Below are 19,289 nucleotides of genomic sequence, written 5' to 3'. Positions count from 1 at the left end.
AACAAACAAAAAACAAAAAACCTCCCTAGCTCATAGATAATTTTGTTATAAAAATAGAGATTTAAGTTGTCTTTCATATTATTATAGTGGTTTTACTGCAACCACAGAAAACATAAAACAAAGGATGTCATATCTTGTCTAATTTCAAATAACATTTTGGCCATTTATGTACAAAATTAGAAAGTAGTGTAAACTTAAAATATGACAAATTGCATTCACTCCATACCAGAGAAAAAGAAAATATTTTACTTGTTAAATATGTTGTAATACTTTTAAATAACATCATAAAAAGATAGGTGATTTACTTACCTGGGACTTTGGAACATTTATAAAAAGAAGTTTTTGGTTATTTTTCAGTTTCCTCAAAATGAGTAGAAGCTCTTAATGAGATTTTGGACTGTGTGGAAATTAAAGAAGCTAGCTTCCTTAGGAATGTGCCTTCCTAGATGGCTATCATTGTTAACAGCTATAGAAAATGAATGAAAATATTGGTCAGACATAAAATCACACTTCCAAAGTGTTAGAGGTATGTCCTTCAGAAATTACAAATAACGGAGAAGAAATTAAATTAACTAAAAAATTCATGTGCCATTTCTCTAAAACTGTTTTGATTATCTTCAAAGAGAACTTAAGTAGCCTAGAAAATGATAAGCTGACTGCACTGAAGTTATACAATATTATGTGTAGCTTGTAAAAATTCATGCAGAAGAAAAGACTTACTTTGTTAAAATAAGACTGCCTCAGAAAAGACACATATTGAGAGTGGGCAAGATGGCAGAAAAGTGAGTGGAAGCCACATTAACCTCCTCCCAGGACCAATCTGGAATTATAACTAAATTGTGAAGAAATTACCCAGAACAAACAACTGAACAATACCAAGAGAGAAGCCTTATAACCTCAGACAGACAGAAGAATAATCTTCAGCACAATCTGCCTGGTAAGGAGTATGGTACAGACTTGAGAGAACTGGCTGGATGCCCACAGGTGGTGTTAGGGGGTGAGGAGAAGAGCCGAGATGTTTGCTTAAACTAGATGTTTATTTTTAGACTTAGGCAGAAAACCACACCTGGCCATGGGCAGATGTTTCAGGGAGTTTAGCCAAGGCCTTGAAGTAATCTCTCGGACACCCGTTAGGGGAAAATTTTTACCTCAAGACATGGCCTGAGCTCTACGATCCAATCATCAGTAAGAGCTCGAGCTGCTCACGAGCTCCACGGTCCACTCATTAGAAAGACCACGAGCCCTGACATAGCCCCGAGCCAATTGCTAACCGCCACCCTTGCTTCTGTGAACCCGCTTGCTTGCCCGCCCCTATAAGAGCCCTAACCTGTGAGCGCTTGGTGCGACTCTCATTTGCAGCCATTTTGGCACTCGTGTGTCTCCAGAGGCACCCCGAGAGTTCGCCCCTGCGCAGGTAAAACTTTGAAACTTTGGCCAATAAAACACCTCTGACTACCCAGCAGTCTCCAACCCTTCTTGCTCGCAAGGACGGAATGTAACAGTGGCAGCACTAGAGAGATAATTAAGTGGTAGATTGGATTCCCCTCGGAAGAATGGGGTTTAAACCCTAAGCCGGAATCCCCAGACTAGAACACCAGGGCCCAAAAAGTACACAGAAAACAACTGGCTGTGGAAAGCAGCAGGGTTGTTCTCTGCCAGTGACAAGTCACTGGAGACACAAAGAGCCATTTAAAGGGACAATTCACAAACTTTCATTTGCTGCCACTTACCCTGGGTTCCTGTAAAAGCAGGAGCAGAGTGGGTTGGAGATGCCTGAGGAGAGACTAGGGATGGAAGCTTTGGAGAGAGAGCAGAGAGTAGCTGCAGGGATCCCAGCCCTGAGTCATCCCCCCAAAAGCAGCAGCCCTCATGCTCAGGCAGACTACTCTTCTCTGAGCAGCAGTAGCTTGAGGGAAAACAATAACCCCAACCCTGGGAGGAATTTTGCCCTGTCTTATGGGGCTTAAACCTGACTGCTGAGTGCAAAATGACTAGATTGACAACTAAAGGAGAAAACCGTGGACAGCAGATATCTATCTGGCAGTCTCAGAGCAGGCTGCTAAGGTCAGATGGGCTCAACATCTGAAATCACCAGAGTTGGAACCAGAGAGGGAAAAATGGTAAATATGAGAGGCTACTGAATCAAAATCTACTGTGGTTTTCTCCATGATTAGTGTTATTATCATTCCTGCGTAGCTTTTTAACATTCATTTCTTGTCCATCAAGTTTGTGCATATTAACTCAGTAGAACTTATGCTGTAGTTTATTTGTCTCCTTTCTTATAATAGTCTTAATCTCTTTACACCCTTATAAATACTGCTTCATTTGCTGTTGATACAGAGATAGTGGGAATCGGGGATATTTTTGTACATGTGGGTTTGTACCCTGGGCTTTGTGGTTTTCTTATGACAGCATCTACACAACAGCATACAAGATGTGGTGGGCAGAGTGACCCTCAGTCAACCAGACAGAGGGAAGGACCCACCAAAGAAAGACCCAACAATAATCAAAACTCAAATATATCCAGAGAGCAAACATAAACCACATCCCAAGAGCAGCCAGTTTGGGAAATCAAGGAGACTGCACCACTGAATTTCACAAGTCTCCTACCATAGAAGTTCACACCACAAACTCAGGGAGTCAGAGCAGATCAATTTAAGAATCAGAGGCTAACAAGAAGAGTCTCACAAACAACAGGAAGAGAAAGAATCAAACCACAAACAAAAGGAAAGGAGGAAGAATTTAAAAGAATGGTAAATGAAATAGAGGCAAGTCAACTGTCAGAATAGAGTTCAGAGCAGCGGTTACAAGGAAGCTCAATGAGCTCACTGTGAATTACCAAGAACTGCAGGGAAATTACAAGAAACTTACTACAAACTATATCATCATGAAAAAGGAAATAGAAACTATCAACAAGAGCCAAGAGGAAATGAAGAATACAATTTCTAATGAAAGAATATGGTAGAAAAAATCAAAAGGAGGGTAGATGAAGCAGAGGATCAAATCAGCGAGTTGGAAGACAAGGTAGAAAAAACACCCAGAAAGAGCAAGAAAAGGAAAAAATACTCAGAAAGAATGAAGATGTGTTAAGGAACTGAAGGAAACACAAAACAGCAATATCCATATAATAGGGATACCAGAAGGAGAAGAAGAGCAAGAGATGGCAAACCTGTTTGAAAAAGTAATGATGGAAAACTTCCATAATTTGATGAGAGAAAAAGTCACACAAATCCAAGAAACACAGAGGGTCCTAATCAAGAGGAAGCAAAAGAGGCCCACTCCAAGAAATCATAATTAAAATCACAAAATTCCAAGACAAAGAAAGAATCTTAAAGGCAGCTGGGGAGAAACAGGAAGTAACATACAAGGGAGCCCCAATAAGGACACATAAGGTTCACATAAGGACAGCAGCTGACTTCTCAATGGAAACACTGCAAGCCAGAATGGAATGGCAAGAAATATTCCACGTAGTGAAAACCAAAGGCCTGCAACCAAGACTACTCAATCCAGGAAGGCTCTCAATTAAAATGGAAGGTGATATAAGAAGTTTTCCAGAAAAAAGCAGGCTGAAAGAATACACTTCCTCCAAATCAGCACTGCAAGAGATGCTAACGATGGCTATAAGAAGAGGGGAAAAAAAGTGTGAGTGAGAGAGAGAGAAGCACAGGTATGAAGGAAGTTAAATAGCAATAAATAAGTACCTATCAATAATAATCTTAAATGTAAACTGATTAACTGCTTCAATCAAAAGATATAGAATAGCTGAATGGATAAGAAATCATGATCCACTCATATGCTGCCTAAGAGAACCACCACAGAACAAAAGACCTACACAGACAGAAAGTGAAGGGCTGGAAAAAATATTCCAAGAAAATGGACAGGAAAAACTCATATCAGACAAAATAGACTTCAAAAAAAGGGCCATAAAGAGAGACCCAGAAGGTCACTTCATAATACTCAAGGAAGAATACCCAAAGAAGACATAAACATTATAAAGATATATGCACCAAACATAGGAACACCCAAATATATAAAGAAGATCTTGGAGGACTTCAAGAAAGATATTGACAGCAACACAATTATAGTAGGTCATTTTAATACCCCAGTGTCAAAAATGTATAGATCTTTTAAACAAAAGATCAACAAAGATATTGTGGCATTGAGCAATGGCCTAGATTGAATGTACTTAGCTGATATATATAGAATCTTCCATTCTAGGGAGGCAAAATACACATTCTTTTCAAATGCACATGAACACTTTCATTTTTAATATTTAGCATTTTGTAATTAGATAAATAACTAGAGAAAACATTTGAAAATATTCAATAACTAATTGATAGAGAGGTTCACATATATTTACTGTGCTGTAGAGTGTTCATGATACTGCTTTATAAAAAAATAAAGAATTTTAACTTTTGACTTGACAATTTACATGTGTATGTGTGTGTGTTTCTCTCTTACAGTTCCCTTAGCCCAAATGATTACACTCTCATGTGCAGATTTTTCATCACCTCAGTGGCTAGATTTCCTCTCTCAAGGTATAGAGATACAGGAAGGCATTGTGAACAAGGAGTGGAAAATTAGAGAAAATAGTGGATAATTCCAAAACGTTCTTGCTAATACATAAGAGCACAGGCTTCTCCCTTCTTCCCTTATCCTTAGAGTTGACTTCCAGAACTACAATTGTAGCTCTGACCACTAAAAGTAATTTATCTTCATTGAGTACTTTTTTTTTTAGAGGAAAGTACATGATTTGTTTTTTTCTACTCTCATTACAATGACCCACAAAACTCTGTTTGCTATTTCCTTTGTAGTTTCCAGATCTAGTTTTCTTTTTTGTATTATCTTCCTGGGATGGCCTGGAATGAATTCCAGCCATGGATTATTTTGAGAACATTTTGTTATGATGCCCTAATTTAAGAAAATCTCACATATTGCAGCAAGAATTTAGTAAAACTATGCTTGGAGTGGTCACCCTTATGGCATGAAGCTCAATTCCAGTCTGTTTCTCCAGTTAGCATCTGAATGCCTGCAGATAGGCTTGAGTACCACATTAAGCCTCAGCAACCTTGGAAAGCTGGTGATTCTGATGTCAGAGTCACCTTGTGAAGAACACATGAAAGAACAGATGTAATGTAGCAAGTACAGTGCCTGGACCAATAGCTGGCACTCAAAGTTCTCTGGGTTTGCAGAATGAGGGAACACAGTGTAGTGCAGCCAGCACGGAGGCTGGCATTCAGAGTTCCCTGTGTTTAGATACAAGTATCTAGGCTCCAGGCCTCCCGACTCTAGTTGGTCTTCTCTGAAGTGGTAGTTCAGTTGGAAACAATTCCCTGGGTGTTAGCTGGTAGCAAGTTCAGGGAGGTATTAAGAACAGAAAGTAAAATATCCTCTATTCCCCAGAGTTTTCTTCTCTATGCCTTTAAGAAAGGGACTTCCCATAAAGATTCCATCTTGTTCATCTGGCCCTGAGGAAATTGTTTGGGACCAGCTCTTGTCTTCCTCGGCAGCCCACCTTGATCCTCAAACATCGAGCTCCAGACTCCGCAGATTCTCCTTACAAATACCTTGTGAGGACACTGGTGACAGATCACTGCCTTCAGGCCACACAACGGGTGAGTTAGTGAGCATGAGACCTTCACCTCAGATCCTCACTGGGCTGGAGGGGTTCTGGGTTCCCTCCCCAACCTGATCAATGGGACATCTAGACTACCTACCTCCATTTTAGAAGAGGGTTGATGATGGCCAAGCTATTTTCCCTGCTCTTGAGAAAATGGGCCAAGTGGGCCCTGACATACCCGTCCTGTTTCCATACAGAAAACTTCCCCTTCTAGGGATGTAGCTGAATTTTTTATTTCCCTTCTTGAGGGGAAAGACCTGAGTCATGTGTTTCTCTTAGGCCCAGGGTTTGGAGAATGGGGAGGGTCATCTAGGTTGGGGGGATTTGGTGTAAATTAACATTTTTTGAATTTATCCTGGAGGTGAATCCAGTATGAGAGGGACAGAGAATCCACCATTACCCTTGAATCTCACATTAGCTATTCAGAGTGGGTTGTGTTACCCCAGAGCAGTTTATTGAAGCTTGCTTTATGGCCCAGTATATGATTTATTCTGGAATGTTCCCTGTGTGGTTGTTGTGTGCATTGTTTTATGTTACTTTGTTAATTTACTTAAATCACATTAAAAAATGTTCATGTACCTGAAATTTTGCCTTCCATGTTATTTGTCAATCAGTGAGTTGTGTTAAAATCTCCCAGTGTGACCATGGATTTGTCATTTCTCCACTTACTTCTATTATTTTTTGTTTTACATGTTTTGCTGTATAGCAAGACATACATACAAATTTAGAATTTTGTATTAATATCTCCTTATTGCATTGAGCCTGTTATAATAAAGAAATTTCATTCTTTCCTTTAGTAATTTTTTAAAAACTGTACCTTTTCTTTTACTAACACAATACCAGCTCTCAAGAGGTTACTGTGTAAAAAAATATATGTTTTGCCAAATTATTGACTCAAATTTTCTAGATCATTAAATTATGCATGTATCTCTTTAAAGGACTGACTGATAGAATGTTTTTAAAGATCCATTCTGATAGTATTCGTTTTCCTGTTTGGAGTATTTAGTCTGAAACTCTTAATGTAAATATAGATATAAATTGGTTTATATATGCCATATTACTGTACATTTCTTTTTGCCAGCCCTAAGTCACTTTCCTCTCCTTTTATTGGAAATGATTAATGCATTTAACTATTAAATTGTTACCTCATTTGGCTGGATACCTAGACATTCTTTTACCATTTTTGTAGTGTTTACTCTTAAAATTAAAATATATGTTTGTACATTGCTTTTCCACAGTCAAATGCAAAATGGTCCCTTGAAGCTCCTCACATAATGAGGGGACCTTGGAACAATTTGATTGAATTCACTGCCTACCAATTTATTGTCATGCACTTTAATCCTATATATATTTAACCCTCCAGAATAAATTTCTGCCATTATGCTATACAGTCAGCATTCATTTAGATTTGCCTACACTGTCACACATGTCTTTAGACTTTCTTTCCTGTGTCTATGTGACTCCATCTGAGATCATATTTCTTCTTGAAGAAGAAGAGTCCTTAATATTTCTTTTAGTTTGAGTCTTATGGTCACAAATATTCCCAGTTATTGTTATGTTAACATCATTATGAAATGTATGCCTTTTCTTTAAGAATTTTTTTCTTAAAGCATAATTTTCTTCTGTTAATATTGTTAAACTGACCTGATATCTTGCTGCTTTTGGAACCTCCACAAGTCAAAATCTCTTCAAATACCACTTCTGCACTGTTCCCTCTCCTTCTTATTGGGGCTCAAATTAAACGTGGGTTAGATATATTCACTACACTCTAATTTTCTTCCCTTCTCTTTTGGTATTCTCTATATTATGTCTCTCCAGACATTATTCTTGATATTTTCACCATACTTCTCTTTCATTTCTCTAATTGCTCTTTTAGGCAAGAACTCATCTTTGACCCTTGAACCATAGCACCACACTTTCAGGGTAGATTTTATTTTCTCCATAGAGCAGAGGAGGGAAGTGAGAGTTGGAGATAATAAACAACTTGTCCCAGGTCACCTAACTTGTAAGGGGCAGAGCTGGTACTAATATTACAAGTTAAACTCAACACCTAAACTCTTTATTTTGTGCTTTTCTTCTTAGCTGTGGCTATTCCTGATCTCTCATCTCCCAGTACGTGGAACCACAGTGAAGTCTTGTGATGTGTTTCATTTTAGATTATAAAAATCAGTAATATTTCTTCATTAGCCATGATATCTCCCCAGGACTTTTTCTGGCATTGAGACCATTGATGTGTTGTTCTTAATTTCAGGGCATAATACCCAAAGTAACACCATACATAGAAGATCAGGCTGGGGTATGTACCGAAAGAGATATATCAATTTGTCTGAATGCGTCAGTTCTGGCATTCATCCTTCATCCCACAAGCAACAAGATGGAGATGCTACAACAAGTGATGCTCACATGAACACCCGAGTAAGATAGTAAGTGACCAGTCATTTCATGGCTGAAATGTACCCACCAGTGGAATATATAACCTTGTAGTCAAACATGTCATTCTGCTCCCTAACCTAGAAAAATGAGGAATGATAGGAGCAAATTAGTGGTTGAAAAAATCTTTATTTTAGCCTTGTTATCAGTGAAATAAATGTGTATAGAAGACTTTCTGAGCATATATAGGCTACTTCTTTCTTTCCACTGACCCACAGCATGCCCTATGCACACTATCATCAGAGAGCCTATTTTCAGAAATGGAACCAAACCCATGTTAAGATGAAGAGAGAGCAAAATCCTCCAGAGACAAAAATGGAGAAGCAGGATGAGACCTCAGGAACCTGGTTCAAGATCATTGTGAGTGTACTGGAAATGTGGACCTAATATTTAGAAGGTGAATAGAGGAAGTTGTGCTGGATTCATGTAGAGATACTAGGCACCTTTCTGGGGAAAAAGAGTTGGTAATGTGGGGTTTTTTAAATTACTCAGAGTTAACAACCTAGGTCATCTAAGGGCATACTCAGAGAAGCAATATAAAAGCAACAGACTGACTGCAAGGAGAATGGGACAGGTAGTCTAAAAGCAAAAGGGGAAACTACTGCCAATGAGGTGGAGCAGCTCCACACTGGAAGGCATAGTTTGGTCCAACCAAACTGTGGAGGATGTTGAATCTCTGGGGTCCTTTTGAGAGGTTCAGTCCAGGTCTAACTTAGGGTCTCTTAAAACTTTATGAAAGGTAATACATGTTAAATGTCTTAAGCTGATTATTTGAGAAAAAACTATTTGAATGGAAAGGATGGTATTTAGAAAATCTGTGCCCAGTATAAAAGTTACTAATAACTGATATTGTCTTATCTTAAACAATTATTTTAAAGGCTGAAAAGAATATCTGAAAGGAAAGCACAGTTGGGTTTTATCTTACTCTTAGATTCCATTATGTCACTCTTCTATCTTTTCTTTGGCTCCTAGATTCCATTTGGCATAAAATATGATGAGAAGTGGCTGCTGAATTTGATTCAGGAGCAATGCAGCATCCCCTTCAATCCAGTCGAAGTAAGAGAGGACAGTGAGGTGAATAAGAAGAAATAGGGTAGATGAGCAGTGGCTCTGGTCTCATATTCTGCTCCTCTTGTCACTCTCTTTATAGTTTCACTATGAGAAAATGAAGGCCCAGTTTTTTGTTGAGAATGCTAGTGTTGCCTTTGCACTGAAGAATGTCAACGGCAAGATTCGGGATGAGGATAACGAGATGGTGTGTGTCACAGGCATGATCAGGGTTAACTAGGGGCAAGAGGGCAGGACAAGGGCAAGGTCTTGCTTGATACCAAGGCTCAGATTTCCTGGTGCTTACCCAGCCCCTCTTGTATTCCCTGCAGATATCTATCTTTGTCAACCCCTCTGATGCCCCCCAGTCTGTGCAGAAGGAGCTGAAATCAGAAAACGAGAAGTTGGTAAAGGTAATGCAGACTCAAGACCAAGTTGTGTGTCCACATGCAGACCCACCTCTTCTTCCTCTACCTATGTACCCCTTTACTACTTCAGATCAAGAGCCACTGAATCCCATGGGGTAATGACAAGGGGCAGTAAGTTCGATTTTTTAGGAAAGGAAGAGACTGGGGGTACAGATCTTCTTGGCTTTTCTCAGGTCCATATGGTTCTTTCCCATAATCATAGGTGAAGTTGGTAGAGGAATTGGACCAGGGCCAAGGGCTGGAGCCAGAAGAGATGAGTGCAAATGAAAACCCCCTATGCACCACCTTCCCAGATAATTCAACCAACATAAGGTTGGTGGTACCTTCTTTTGCCATGTGTGAGCCTGAACTATGCTTCATAGTGCCTACTTGCTGGAGACAGCAAATAGTTCATTTGGGAAGACCACAGGCCTTTACTCTCTTCTCTGTGTCCCTCACTTGTGCTTAGAGATATCTTTTTCTTCCTCTGATCTGCAGTCCTGTTTGCTTGGCCTGAGGTTTATTTCCCACTTCTCTGCATCCAGCCTTCTCATGCATGCCCTCCCAAAAATGTGCTCTAGAAAGCAAGGCACTCCCTTTTCAACAGTACCAGGTGTGACAAGCCTTGAGTCATATATTGGTGCTCTGGACTGAGAAGGGTCCTTCAGCCCAGAGCTTTCAGCCTAGAGCCAGCTGAGACAGGCCATCCTACTCCAAGCTGAGATAAGGTATATTTCCTGTCTTGAGATGAAACTGCTTGTCCTTGCTCCAAAAAGTTCGCCCCTCCAATCCCAGGCTGATATGGGGATATTCTACCTCATGCTGAGGGCCAAGGCCTTAGGTGACTGCCATAATGACCTTCATTCCTCTGGACCAATACCACGAGTTGGGTTCTCCTTGGTAGAAACTAGGGTTCCCTGAGTTGGTGCCAGAAGTGAGCAATCCCCAGTTAGCACAGGACTTCCAGAGGCAGCAGTGGAAGGCAGAGGGCAGGGGGTGTTGAGGAGACAGAAGGACAGTCCTCTCAGGGGCATGGCCCCCTCCCTCCACACATCACATCACCTGCCTGGTTCTTCAGAGGAACCCTGGGTACCTACACACAGGTAGAATTCCTCAGACAAGAAAGCAACTAAGACCAACCAACACAGGTACATGGGAACCATGAGGAGGGAAGATGGTAATCATAAGAGGGTATCACAGACCTCCAACTCCATGTTGAGCTTGAGCATGACCCTTTACTCCTTCTTAGGACAATCTCCTTTCCCTTGCCACCCACCAACTGCTACATTTTTCATGCCCAGCTCATGCAGAGCTCCCATATGTGACTTGCATCCAATGGGCTCCCTTCCCATTAGGTGCATGATTTCCATTCCTACTTTAGGGTCCAGGGCCAGCCAAGGGCAGATGAAGAAAAGGGCTACTACAGGAGGGCCATGCCCCTCTCTTCTCTCTTCTTCTCTTACCCCTGCTCCAGGGCAGAACATCTTTCCCTTCCTTTCGCTTTCTTTCTTTCTCCCTTTGTATCTATACCCCTAGGTCTCCCCAGTCTCACCTCCTATCTCACTCCCTTTCTGTTTTCTTTCTCTTCCATTTCATTTCCTGCCTCTTAATCCCTCCCACCCTACTCCCTCTTGTCTCTGGAGCTTTCACTGGGGACCAGGGGGAAGAAAGAGAGGCAGGTAAAGGGAAGAAGCCCTGTAATCTGGGATTAACAAGAAGCTTTTTTCTGGCACTGGAATGGAGACAGGGCACTGAGGTGGGAGCTACTCAGCAAGATGGAGAAGGAGAGCGGGAGGGAAGATGACCACTCTTTACATGGGTCAATGCATGGAGAGGATTCCCAGGTCCCTGGAAGGTTGGAATACCGGAATATAGCTGGGACACACTGGGCTGTATGTCTGATGTAGGTGAGCTTACTCCAGCAAGGCAGGGCTGCTTTCCAGATTCAGTTATGTTTCTGTTTTGTCTTTTGGCAGCTCCATCTTGGAACTCTTCCCCAAGTTATTATGCCTGGTAAGTGTATTCCTCAATCACTGACTCCTCTAAGTGGCACTGCCACCTCCAACAACTGGCCCTCAACTTCTTTAGGTCTGGCCCAAGTTACATTTTTGGATCTTACCTTTAATCTTCATTGGTAGATTGACCCATGTGAGAACTTGTGTCAAAGGCTCTGGACTTTCTTCACACAAGTTCTCCACAGGCTCCAGGGCTCCCATAATGAAGATACAAATGTAGTACTGCCCATGGAATTTCCAGGGCTCTTTTGCACCTGGCCTCAGACTCTTACCCTCTCTGGACCCATTCTTTTTCTGATTATTCAGCACCACCTGCTGGTCTGCAAGGCTGACTTCCTTTTCCCTTTCCCAGGATAGCCAGGAGCCAACCCCACCAACTAATTTGGGGATTGAAGTGCACAAGAAGTTACCAACCTGCAGGGTGAGGAGGGAGGATGTAGCAGAGTTTTAAGGTAGTGAATGAGAATGCACTATAAGCTGTGGTCTTGAGGACTGTTTTGATTTCAGGGAAGCTTCTTTGGATCTGAGGCACTGAAAAATCTAGTGCTGCAATTTCTGTGGCAGTGAGTAGCTCTGGGAACACTAGCAATAGGGAGGGCTGGGACTGATGACTGGGACTGTCACCTCTCATTTGGGTCCCACTTAACACAGGCAGCATCTTCCCTTTGCTCCCTCACAGGTATTACTTGATCTATGACTCTGGAGACAGACAGAGTCTCCTCAGTGCTTATCACAATGAGGCCTGCTTCTCCCTTGCCATTCCCTTCAACCCGAACGATCCAGATCCGTGAGTATCACAGCTCAGACTCTGCTCCTGGGCTGTGTGGCTCCCCAGCAGACACAGGCCAGCTCATTGCAACACCCACACTGGCCAGACCAACACATCCTGTTGTTTTTTATTATTTTTTAATTTTGTTTTTGTTTTCCCAGAAGCAGCTTTTTTGAGTACGTCAGACATAACCGGAATATGAAGAGCCTCAAGGACCCCAGTGCGTGTTGGATGGGGAAGATTGGGCAGCCAAAGGGGGCGTGAAGGGGCCGGTCATAGGTCCCTGGGTCCCCAGCAACCCTGACCCTTGCTGTCCTTCCCCCACAGACCTGCGCTTTCAGCTGCTGAAACATACAAAACGTGACATTGTGTGCTCCCTCTGTGTGTTGCCCAAAACTCAGCATGACTTCAGCTCCTTCATCTTGGACATGTGTTTCCAGTCGGTGAGAACCTGCTTCCTCCCTCGGGCTGGCCCAGAAAGACACAGGTGGGTGGGAGGTGTGGTCGGTGACTGAGCACCTGCACTCTTTTCTTTCAGGAAACCATGATCTTCATCTGTGTCAGTGGAGTGTTCAAGGAGGGTGAGTGTGTGTAGAGTCCCGCCTGCAGATGCCCCACTTGTCCCTCCTGCAGCCTGAGACCTCTCTGAGAACTCTCCCCACTTCCCTGACCCCTCCCCCTTTTCCCCTATTCCCCCTGTGTTCTCCTGCCTCCACTCTGCCCCGAACCCATCCTGCCCTGACCTGCACCCATGCTTGTCAGCCCCACACAGCTGGGCTCTTAGGGATACAGGTATGGGTTTTGGTGGCTATCACCCCAGATAACTTCCTCTGAGAACTTGGGCTAGTTACATGGAACTCTTTTTCCTCTCTTGCAAACCGGGGCTAATAAAGCCCACCTCCTGGGTAGCTGCTAAAAATGAATCAAATGAACTTGTGGAGTGGTTGTCCCAGGGCATAGTAGGGTCCATGTAAGTGGGAGGAGATTGCTCCTATCGTTGCCCTCCCCATTCCTGGCACCCTGACTCCCAGTGAACCGCTGTCCCCTTGCGCATGTGTGGAGTCCGACCCTAACTGGGGAGTGCAGGGGGAGCCTGTGAAACATTGTGGCTCTAAGCGAGGATTGTTGTTGCTGTTGAAGTGGAAGGACGGTCTCAGGGTTGCGTGCGCGCCTTCTCCCGGACCTTCATCGCTACCCCTGCCAGCAGTTCCAGGTGAGTGCTGCGCTCTGGGTGAGAACAGCCAGTCCAGCCTGGGCTCGGGGGTGTGGGAATGGAGCAGTACAGGTTTGGGGGCTCTTTTCAGTGTTGCTGGAAGCCAACATGCAGATCCAGGGAATAGTCCAGCACTCGGGTTAAGAGTGTGGGCTCTGGAGTTAGAACACTGGGTTCTCCTTTTGTCCCCCAACACTAACTAGATGTATACCTTAGTGAAATCATGACTTCTCTGTATCTTTCTCTGAAAAGGGGATTAGATTGTTCTTTACCTTAGTGTTTTACAGACTAAATACAGTGGGGTTAATCTTACAAATCTAGTGAGGTTGGTAGAAAAATCTCTCCAAGTGCTGTCTGTGAGAAGAGCAGAGGTACCAGGCAAGGACTCTGTCAATCAGATATAGTTAGTCTATGGAAGGAACCTAGTTTCTTTGTGACAGTAGAAGCAGGATCATTGTTGAGGGTGTTAAGGGTGTGGTGTTGTCCATCCATCCGTTGTCTTATGGCCCATTTTTGCTCCAGTCTGTGCATCATGAACGATGAGCTGTTTGTGAGGGATGGGACCCCCAATGATGCTCAGAGTGTGTATTCCATAGAAGTGCCTAACCCCACCTTCAGCTTCATGCCCACCCTCTCCAAGAAGCAGCAGGAAATGGTGCAGGTTTTCTCCATCCAGTCTGGGGTGAGTCTCCAGTGGTCTTAGAAGTGAGTGACTGGCGTGCATGGGGATAGGAGGGAACTGGGAGAAGCTGAGGAGTGAATAATAAGAACTTGCGGGTAATTTGTTTTTGTTTATTTCACCTATCACCTTGAACATTTCTTTCTTATTACATGTAAGCTACACAGTTGTTTTGAACAGGTATGTATTCCTTTTTGAATTTCATGGGCCTTACTCTTTTATTGACACATTTGGGTTTCAGGAATTTTTTCAACACACACTGTGACACAGGGCTTACTGCACTGCATATATCACAATAAATGTGGAGGCATGTTAACATCTCACAGGTTATGAAACAGCAATGTGTGGTCAGTCTCCACTTTGGTTCTAATGGTTGTCTCCTGCCCTTCCTCCACTCCAGTTGTCTTCATGGCAACCACAGGGACTATACTACAGCTGTACAAGTGCTTGCTCTGCCCAAGGTGAAGTCTGGGAATTCAGGGCAAGTGAGCTGAGACTGCACTACCTGGGGATAAGACTGAGGGCTCCTGGCAGTGCTAATCTCCCAAATTCCCTGCTTTACTTCCTCCAGCCCAAGTACATGATGCCAGAGGAGGAGGCCTTCCCACAGGCTGACCCATGATCCTGAGAGCACAGCCTCAACAATAATCTTTTGGGTGTCATCATTTTCATCTTTATCATCTTAGTTGTGTTTCTCCACCAATCTTAGTATATCCCTGTTATGCAGCTAAGAGGTCTGTTTGGAGCTGGGAAGTCAATACCTACCTGACATTCATCCATCCAAAAGCCTGGTTGTTCTGTGTATTTGTCTCTCCAAGGAACAGATTCTTTACACAATAAAGAATGACTTTACATGTTATGTCACATTACTGCAAAATCTATTCAATACAAAATCCATTCACTTTTCTACAGAGGAGGAAAGAAAAAGAGAGGGATGGTCAACCAGTACTTGGGGAATAGTGTGGTAAAGACTCAAACTCTAGACCCCCTAAAGCTCAGGCTGTGTGTGTTCCAAATGGCTGTGTGGCTTCTGAGCTAGGCATAGTCTGTTACCCTGGTAAATCTGGGGAAGTGGTTTGTGCCCCTGGTGTATCAATCCAATATTTCTTTTAAAATATTTTATTTATGTATTTTTAGAGAGGGGAAGGTAGGGAGAAAGACATGGAGAGAAACATCATTGTGTGGTTGTCTCTCACATGCCCCATACTGGGGACCTGGCCTGCAACTCAGGCATGTGCCCTAGACTAGAAATCAAAGCAGTGGCCCTTTGATTTGCAGGCCAGCGTTCAGTCCACTGAGGCACACCAGCCAAGCCTCAATGCAATATTTTTTAGGCAGAGAACAGTATTACTTTCTTGGCCATACGAATCTATTCAAATTTAAAATCAATCCATTTTGCAAAAACAAAAACAAGACAGTGTTAAAGAGCTCATAAAAACCTAGGAAGAAAAAAATGTCTTCATTTATTGGTTACATTGGAGTAATATCCTTGACATAAAGCAGAAAATAGAGAAAAAGGAAGTAGTCTAGGTGAGAGTAATTTACTAGAGAGGGTGAGACATTGTATACAGAAACTTTTAAACTTTTAAGGAGTGAGAAATTACAGCCTCTTTGAGAATCTTCTAAGTATGGTCTATCTCCCCATACACACAAAAAATGTAAATGTATTACCACCTTTTCTCACCCATATAGATATGTTTTTAAGTTTTTTAAAAGGTTTTATTTATTTTTAGACACAGGGGAAGGGAGGGAGAAAGAGAGGGAGAGAAATATCAATGTGTGGTTGCCTCTTGCACACACCCCAATGGGAATCTAGCCTGCAACCCAGGCTTGTACACTAGACTGGGAATAGAACCAGTGACCCCTTGGTTAGCAGGCTGACACTCAACCACTGAGGCACACCAGTCAGGGCTCATATAGGTAATTTTTAATAACATTTAATAGTTTCCACAGATTTCTGTGTTCAGAATGCCTAATCTAAGATTACCAAGGATAGTCTGCAGAGTGTTCCTCGGACCCTGGCATATATGAGGGAGTACCAGGATGGGTATGGACTGATGGATAGTGATCCAGCAGTAAGGGTTCTTCCTGAGTGCTCTGGAGGCAAGGAGGTTAGGGTAAGGGTCTCAGCAGTCTCATTTTTTAAGATAGGTGATAGATAGCAGAAAGGTCTGAGAGAGGCTTCTACCTAAACAAGAAGAAAAGGAAGAGAGAGCAGGCTTACTGCGGAAGCACTTCCCCCAGCAATCACTTTGTTATGATTCTTGGAATATCCCACCATAATGGTGTAGAAGAGCCCTATCTGGTTTCCAGTATGAGAACTGACCTTCGACACCACTATGTATGTGGGAGGGGAGTCACTAGGTGGGGATTTGGGGAAGAAATGGGGGGAACCAAGAGATTTGCTCAGGTCAACACCTTGGTCAGCTCTCCATCTATATTTTTAGAGTAAGCAACAGTAAGGAGCGTGAATGTAGGGAATAAAAGTCTCTGGAAAGCAACAGCAGGAAGACCAACCCCTTCCCAACCTCTTGTCAAAGAAGGGATGATCTTCAGTTGTCAGCAAATGCTTTTCCATATGTAATAAATGATTATTTTAATAAGATAAAATACACAAGTTTGTTAATGAATCTTGAAATTTGACCCAGAAGGGAAAAAAGTGTAGATTATTTACACTAAATGGCCAAGATCTGACAACTAGATCTCTTGGGCTTCTTCCTGAAGATCTCCTTCACAGGTTATTTTGAAAACAACTGACTGTGTTTTGGAAAGTCCCCTCCCACCCTTTTCCCATAAAATTTTGAAACAAACTAGAATGTTCTTAAATGAAGTTGTGTGGAGCCCAGAGAAAATATTTTGTGTGCAGTGCCAGACAACATAAACAATGAGTTTTTTAACTTCCCTAGGTAGAAGCATGTCTCTTAAAAATAAAATTTCATAATTTTCAGTTTTCTGAAGCATAGTGATTTTTTAAAAAGGAAATAGAAACGATTAGGAAGCAGATATACAGCCAGGAAGAAGAGGAGAGAAGGCAGAAAAGGCCGAAGTCAATGCCAAGGCTGTTATGGGGGTGGTGGGGTGGAGGGCAGGAAGGGATGGAGACCCTTCAGGGTAACCAGAGAACAAACTCCAACCACAGGGAGGGGAGACCACTTCTGGGCCCTCAGATTAAGAGGACCAGGCTGAGTAACAGGACAGTGCGCGCTGGGTCCAGATGAGACTTGGAGGGGTAGTTCTTTCCGTGGGGGGGGGAGAGGGAGAAAGAGAGAGAGAGTGTGTGTGTGCGCGCGCGCCCGCGCGGGGTCTGTGTGTGTGTGTGTGTGTGTGTGTGTGTGTGTGTGTGTGGTGGTGGTGGCGTGGTGAGCTCCTCGATGACGCGGTGCCCTCACGTGACCGGGAGCTGCAGAGCGTCTCAGCGTTGGGTGCAGTTGTCACTCCTTCTGGGTACCAGCTCCCCGCTGTCCTGCGCACTGCGGGCTGGCATAGGGCCCCTAAAAGCGGAGCAGGTAAGGGCCTGGGAACCGGGCGGAGGCCTGGGCGGCAGCTGGCCGGGGATCAGTGCAGCAGTCCCTCCTAGCTTTCTCCATTCCCGGCATTCTTAGGAAAGTAAATAGTGACCCCTTGGGGTGCGGGTACTGGGGCAGCAGGGTCCCAGGGAGGGTAGCAGAGCACCTGAGCGATGGGAAATCATCCCCGAGCTCCTGTAGAAAAATGGTGAACCGGGTGGAGGGAGAGAGGGCGGGAGATGCATCCCGGGGAGGGACATGGCGGCTACGGGTCAGTGCGTAGTATTTGGGAACAGCACCTGCTTCCTCTACAGCCCTCTGCAGGTCTGTGGGTCTGTGGGTCTGTGCCAAGTATCCAGCAGCACACTCGCGGCGAGAATCAAGAAGAGGGGAGACAACAAGGGTAGGCTCTGGTGGGTGCGGGAGACAGTGGTGCGGGGCTGTGCACAGACCAGTCGGAGACCTACCTTCCTCCAAGTTTTCCATGCTCCCTCACCTGTCTCCATTTTGGTGCCTGAAGCGGCCTGGGGATAGACCTCTAGGGAAAATGGTGGGTTTGCTGGGATGGAGGAGAGAGAACTGAGGGGGAGGGGGCAGAGCTGGTACTGAAGGTCCACTACAGAGGGTAGAGAGCCTCTCCGTGGCCAAACATGAGATTTAATAATTAACCTTTGGTATACAGGACTCTGAAAGATTAGTAGTATGGCCTCTGTCCTCAGTGCTGATCAGTCCACCAATAAAATACTCCCTTTTCATCTCCTGTCTCCTAGGAGCGATGGCGTCCAAAGAGGAGCAAGCAGTAATAAATCTCAATGTGGAAAATACCAACCAGGAAAATGACAAAAAGGATGAAAAGGGGCAAGATGCTAATAAAGGAGAGCCCCTGGCTCTCCCTTTGGAAGCTGGTGAATATTGTGGGCCTAGAGGAAATCGCAGGCGGTTCCGTGTTAGGCAGCCCATCCTGCAGTACAGATGGGATGGGGGTCAGAGGCTTGGAGAGCCACAGGCACGGATGAGACAAGACAATAGGGAAGGAGCTGGGGATGATATGAGACAGCTGATGGAAAAGCTGAGGGGAAAGCAGTTAAGTCATAGTCTACGAGCAGTCAGCACTGACCCCCCTCACCATGACCATCACGATGAATTTTGCCTTATGCCCTGAATCCTGATGTTTTCCCTAAAGTTAATAGGGAGACACACCTGCTTCCTAAACTTACATGTTCGTGGTGTACCTTGCTATACCTTTTGTTGTTAGTTGTTTCCTGTGGGTCTCTACCAGCTTCTAGTTGAACGTTGTGTTTTTGCCCCAGTCTGTGAGATTTTGTTAGATGGAGAATTTTACCTATTGCATGGAAAGATGCTTATTGTGAGGTTAATAAAGCAGTTTTCAAAATCGAACTATATTTGTTTTTATTTCAAATCTTATACTTATTTATTTAATACACTAAGAGAAAAGTGCTCAAATTTAAATATATCAAATGATTAATACAGGGACCCATTTTTGTGAGGTGGTTTGATGTGTTTTATGTTATCTGTACTTTAAGAATGAATGGAAACTTTTTAATGATCTTATGAAAGCCCAAGAGTCACTTAATAAGTACTT

At 43.4% G+C, this 19,289-nt stretch overlaps 2 protein-coding genes across 3 annotated transcripts; both read left to right on the top strand.

Annotated features, from left to right (window-relative positions):
* The first annotated feature begins 4,984 nt into the window (after positions 1 to 4,984).
* On the top strand, positions 4,985 to 14,802 carry NXF3 (nuclear RNA export factor 3). The gene is given in 19 exon segments (XM_037141026.2): positions 4,985 to 5,130; positions 5,428 to 5,615; positions 7,872 to 8,043; positions 8,269 to 8,410; positions 9,023 to 9,106; positions 9,201 to 9,305; positions 9,430 to 9,510; positions 9,728 to 9,837; positions 11,481 to 11,517; positions 11,872 to 11,940; positions 12,027 to 12,082; positions 12,199 to 12,306; positions 12,450 to 12,508; positions 12,616 to 12,731; positions 12,827 to 12,869; positions 13,429 to 13,501; positions 14,024 to 14,206; positions 14,581 to 14,641; positions 14,752 to 14,802. Coding segments are annotated over 19 exon segments (1,884 nt in total).
* Positions 14,803 to 17,561: 2,759 nt separating this feature from the next.
* LOC119046110 (protein BEX1-like) lies at positions 17,562 to 19,084 on the top strand. 2 transcript variants are annotated; one of them, XM_037141052.2, is made up of 3 exons: positions 17,562 to 17,686; positions 18,001 to 18,089; positions 18,457 to 19,084. In XM_037141052.2, the coding sequence occupies exon 3, from the start codon at positions 18,462 to 18,464 to the stop codon at positions 18,846 to 18,848; it is 387 nt and encodes a 128-aa protein (XP_036996947.2). In that variant the 5' UTR covers positions 17,562 to 17,686; positions 18,001 to 18,089; positions 18,457 to 18,461; the 3' UTR covers positions 18,849 to 19,084. The 2 variants fall into 2 exon arrangements, with proteins under 2 accessions (XP_036996947.2, XP_036996948.2); XM_037141053.2 differs by lacking the exon at positions 18,001 to 18,089.
* The last annotated feature ends 205 nt before the right edge of the window (positions 19,085 to 19,289 follow it).

This window comes from Artibeus jamaicensis, unplaced genomic scaffold, assembly GCF_021234435.1.
Source record: "Artibeus jamaicensis isolate MK-2021 breed Jamaican fruit bat unplaced genomic scaffold, CSHL_Jam_final scaffold_461, whole genome shotgun sequence".
NCBI lineage: Eukaryota > Metazoa > Chordata > Mammalia > Chiroptera > Phyllostomidae > Artibeus > Artibeus jamaicensis.
The sequence above is the reverse complement of the archived record's forward strand: the minus strand, read 5'-3'. Positions and strand labels throughout refer to the sequence as shown.

Excerpts from the sequence above, each read along its gene's own strand:
- LOC119046110 (XM_037141053.2), top strand. The coding sequence starts at position 18,462 with ATGGCGTCCAAAGAGGAGCAAGCAGTAATAAATCTCAATGTGGAAAAT.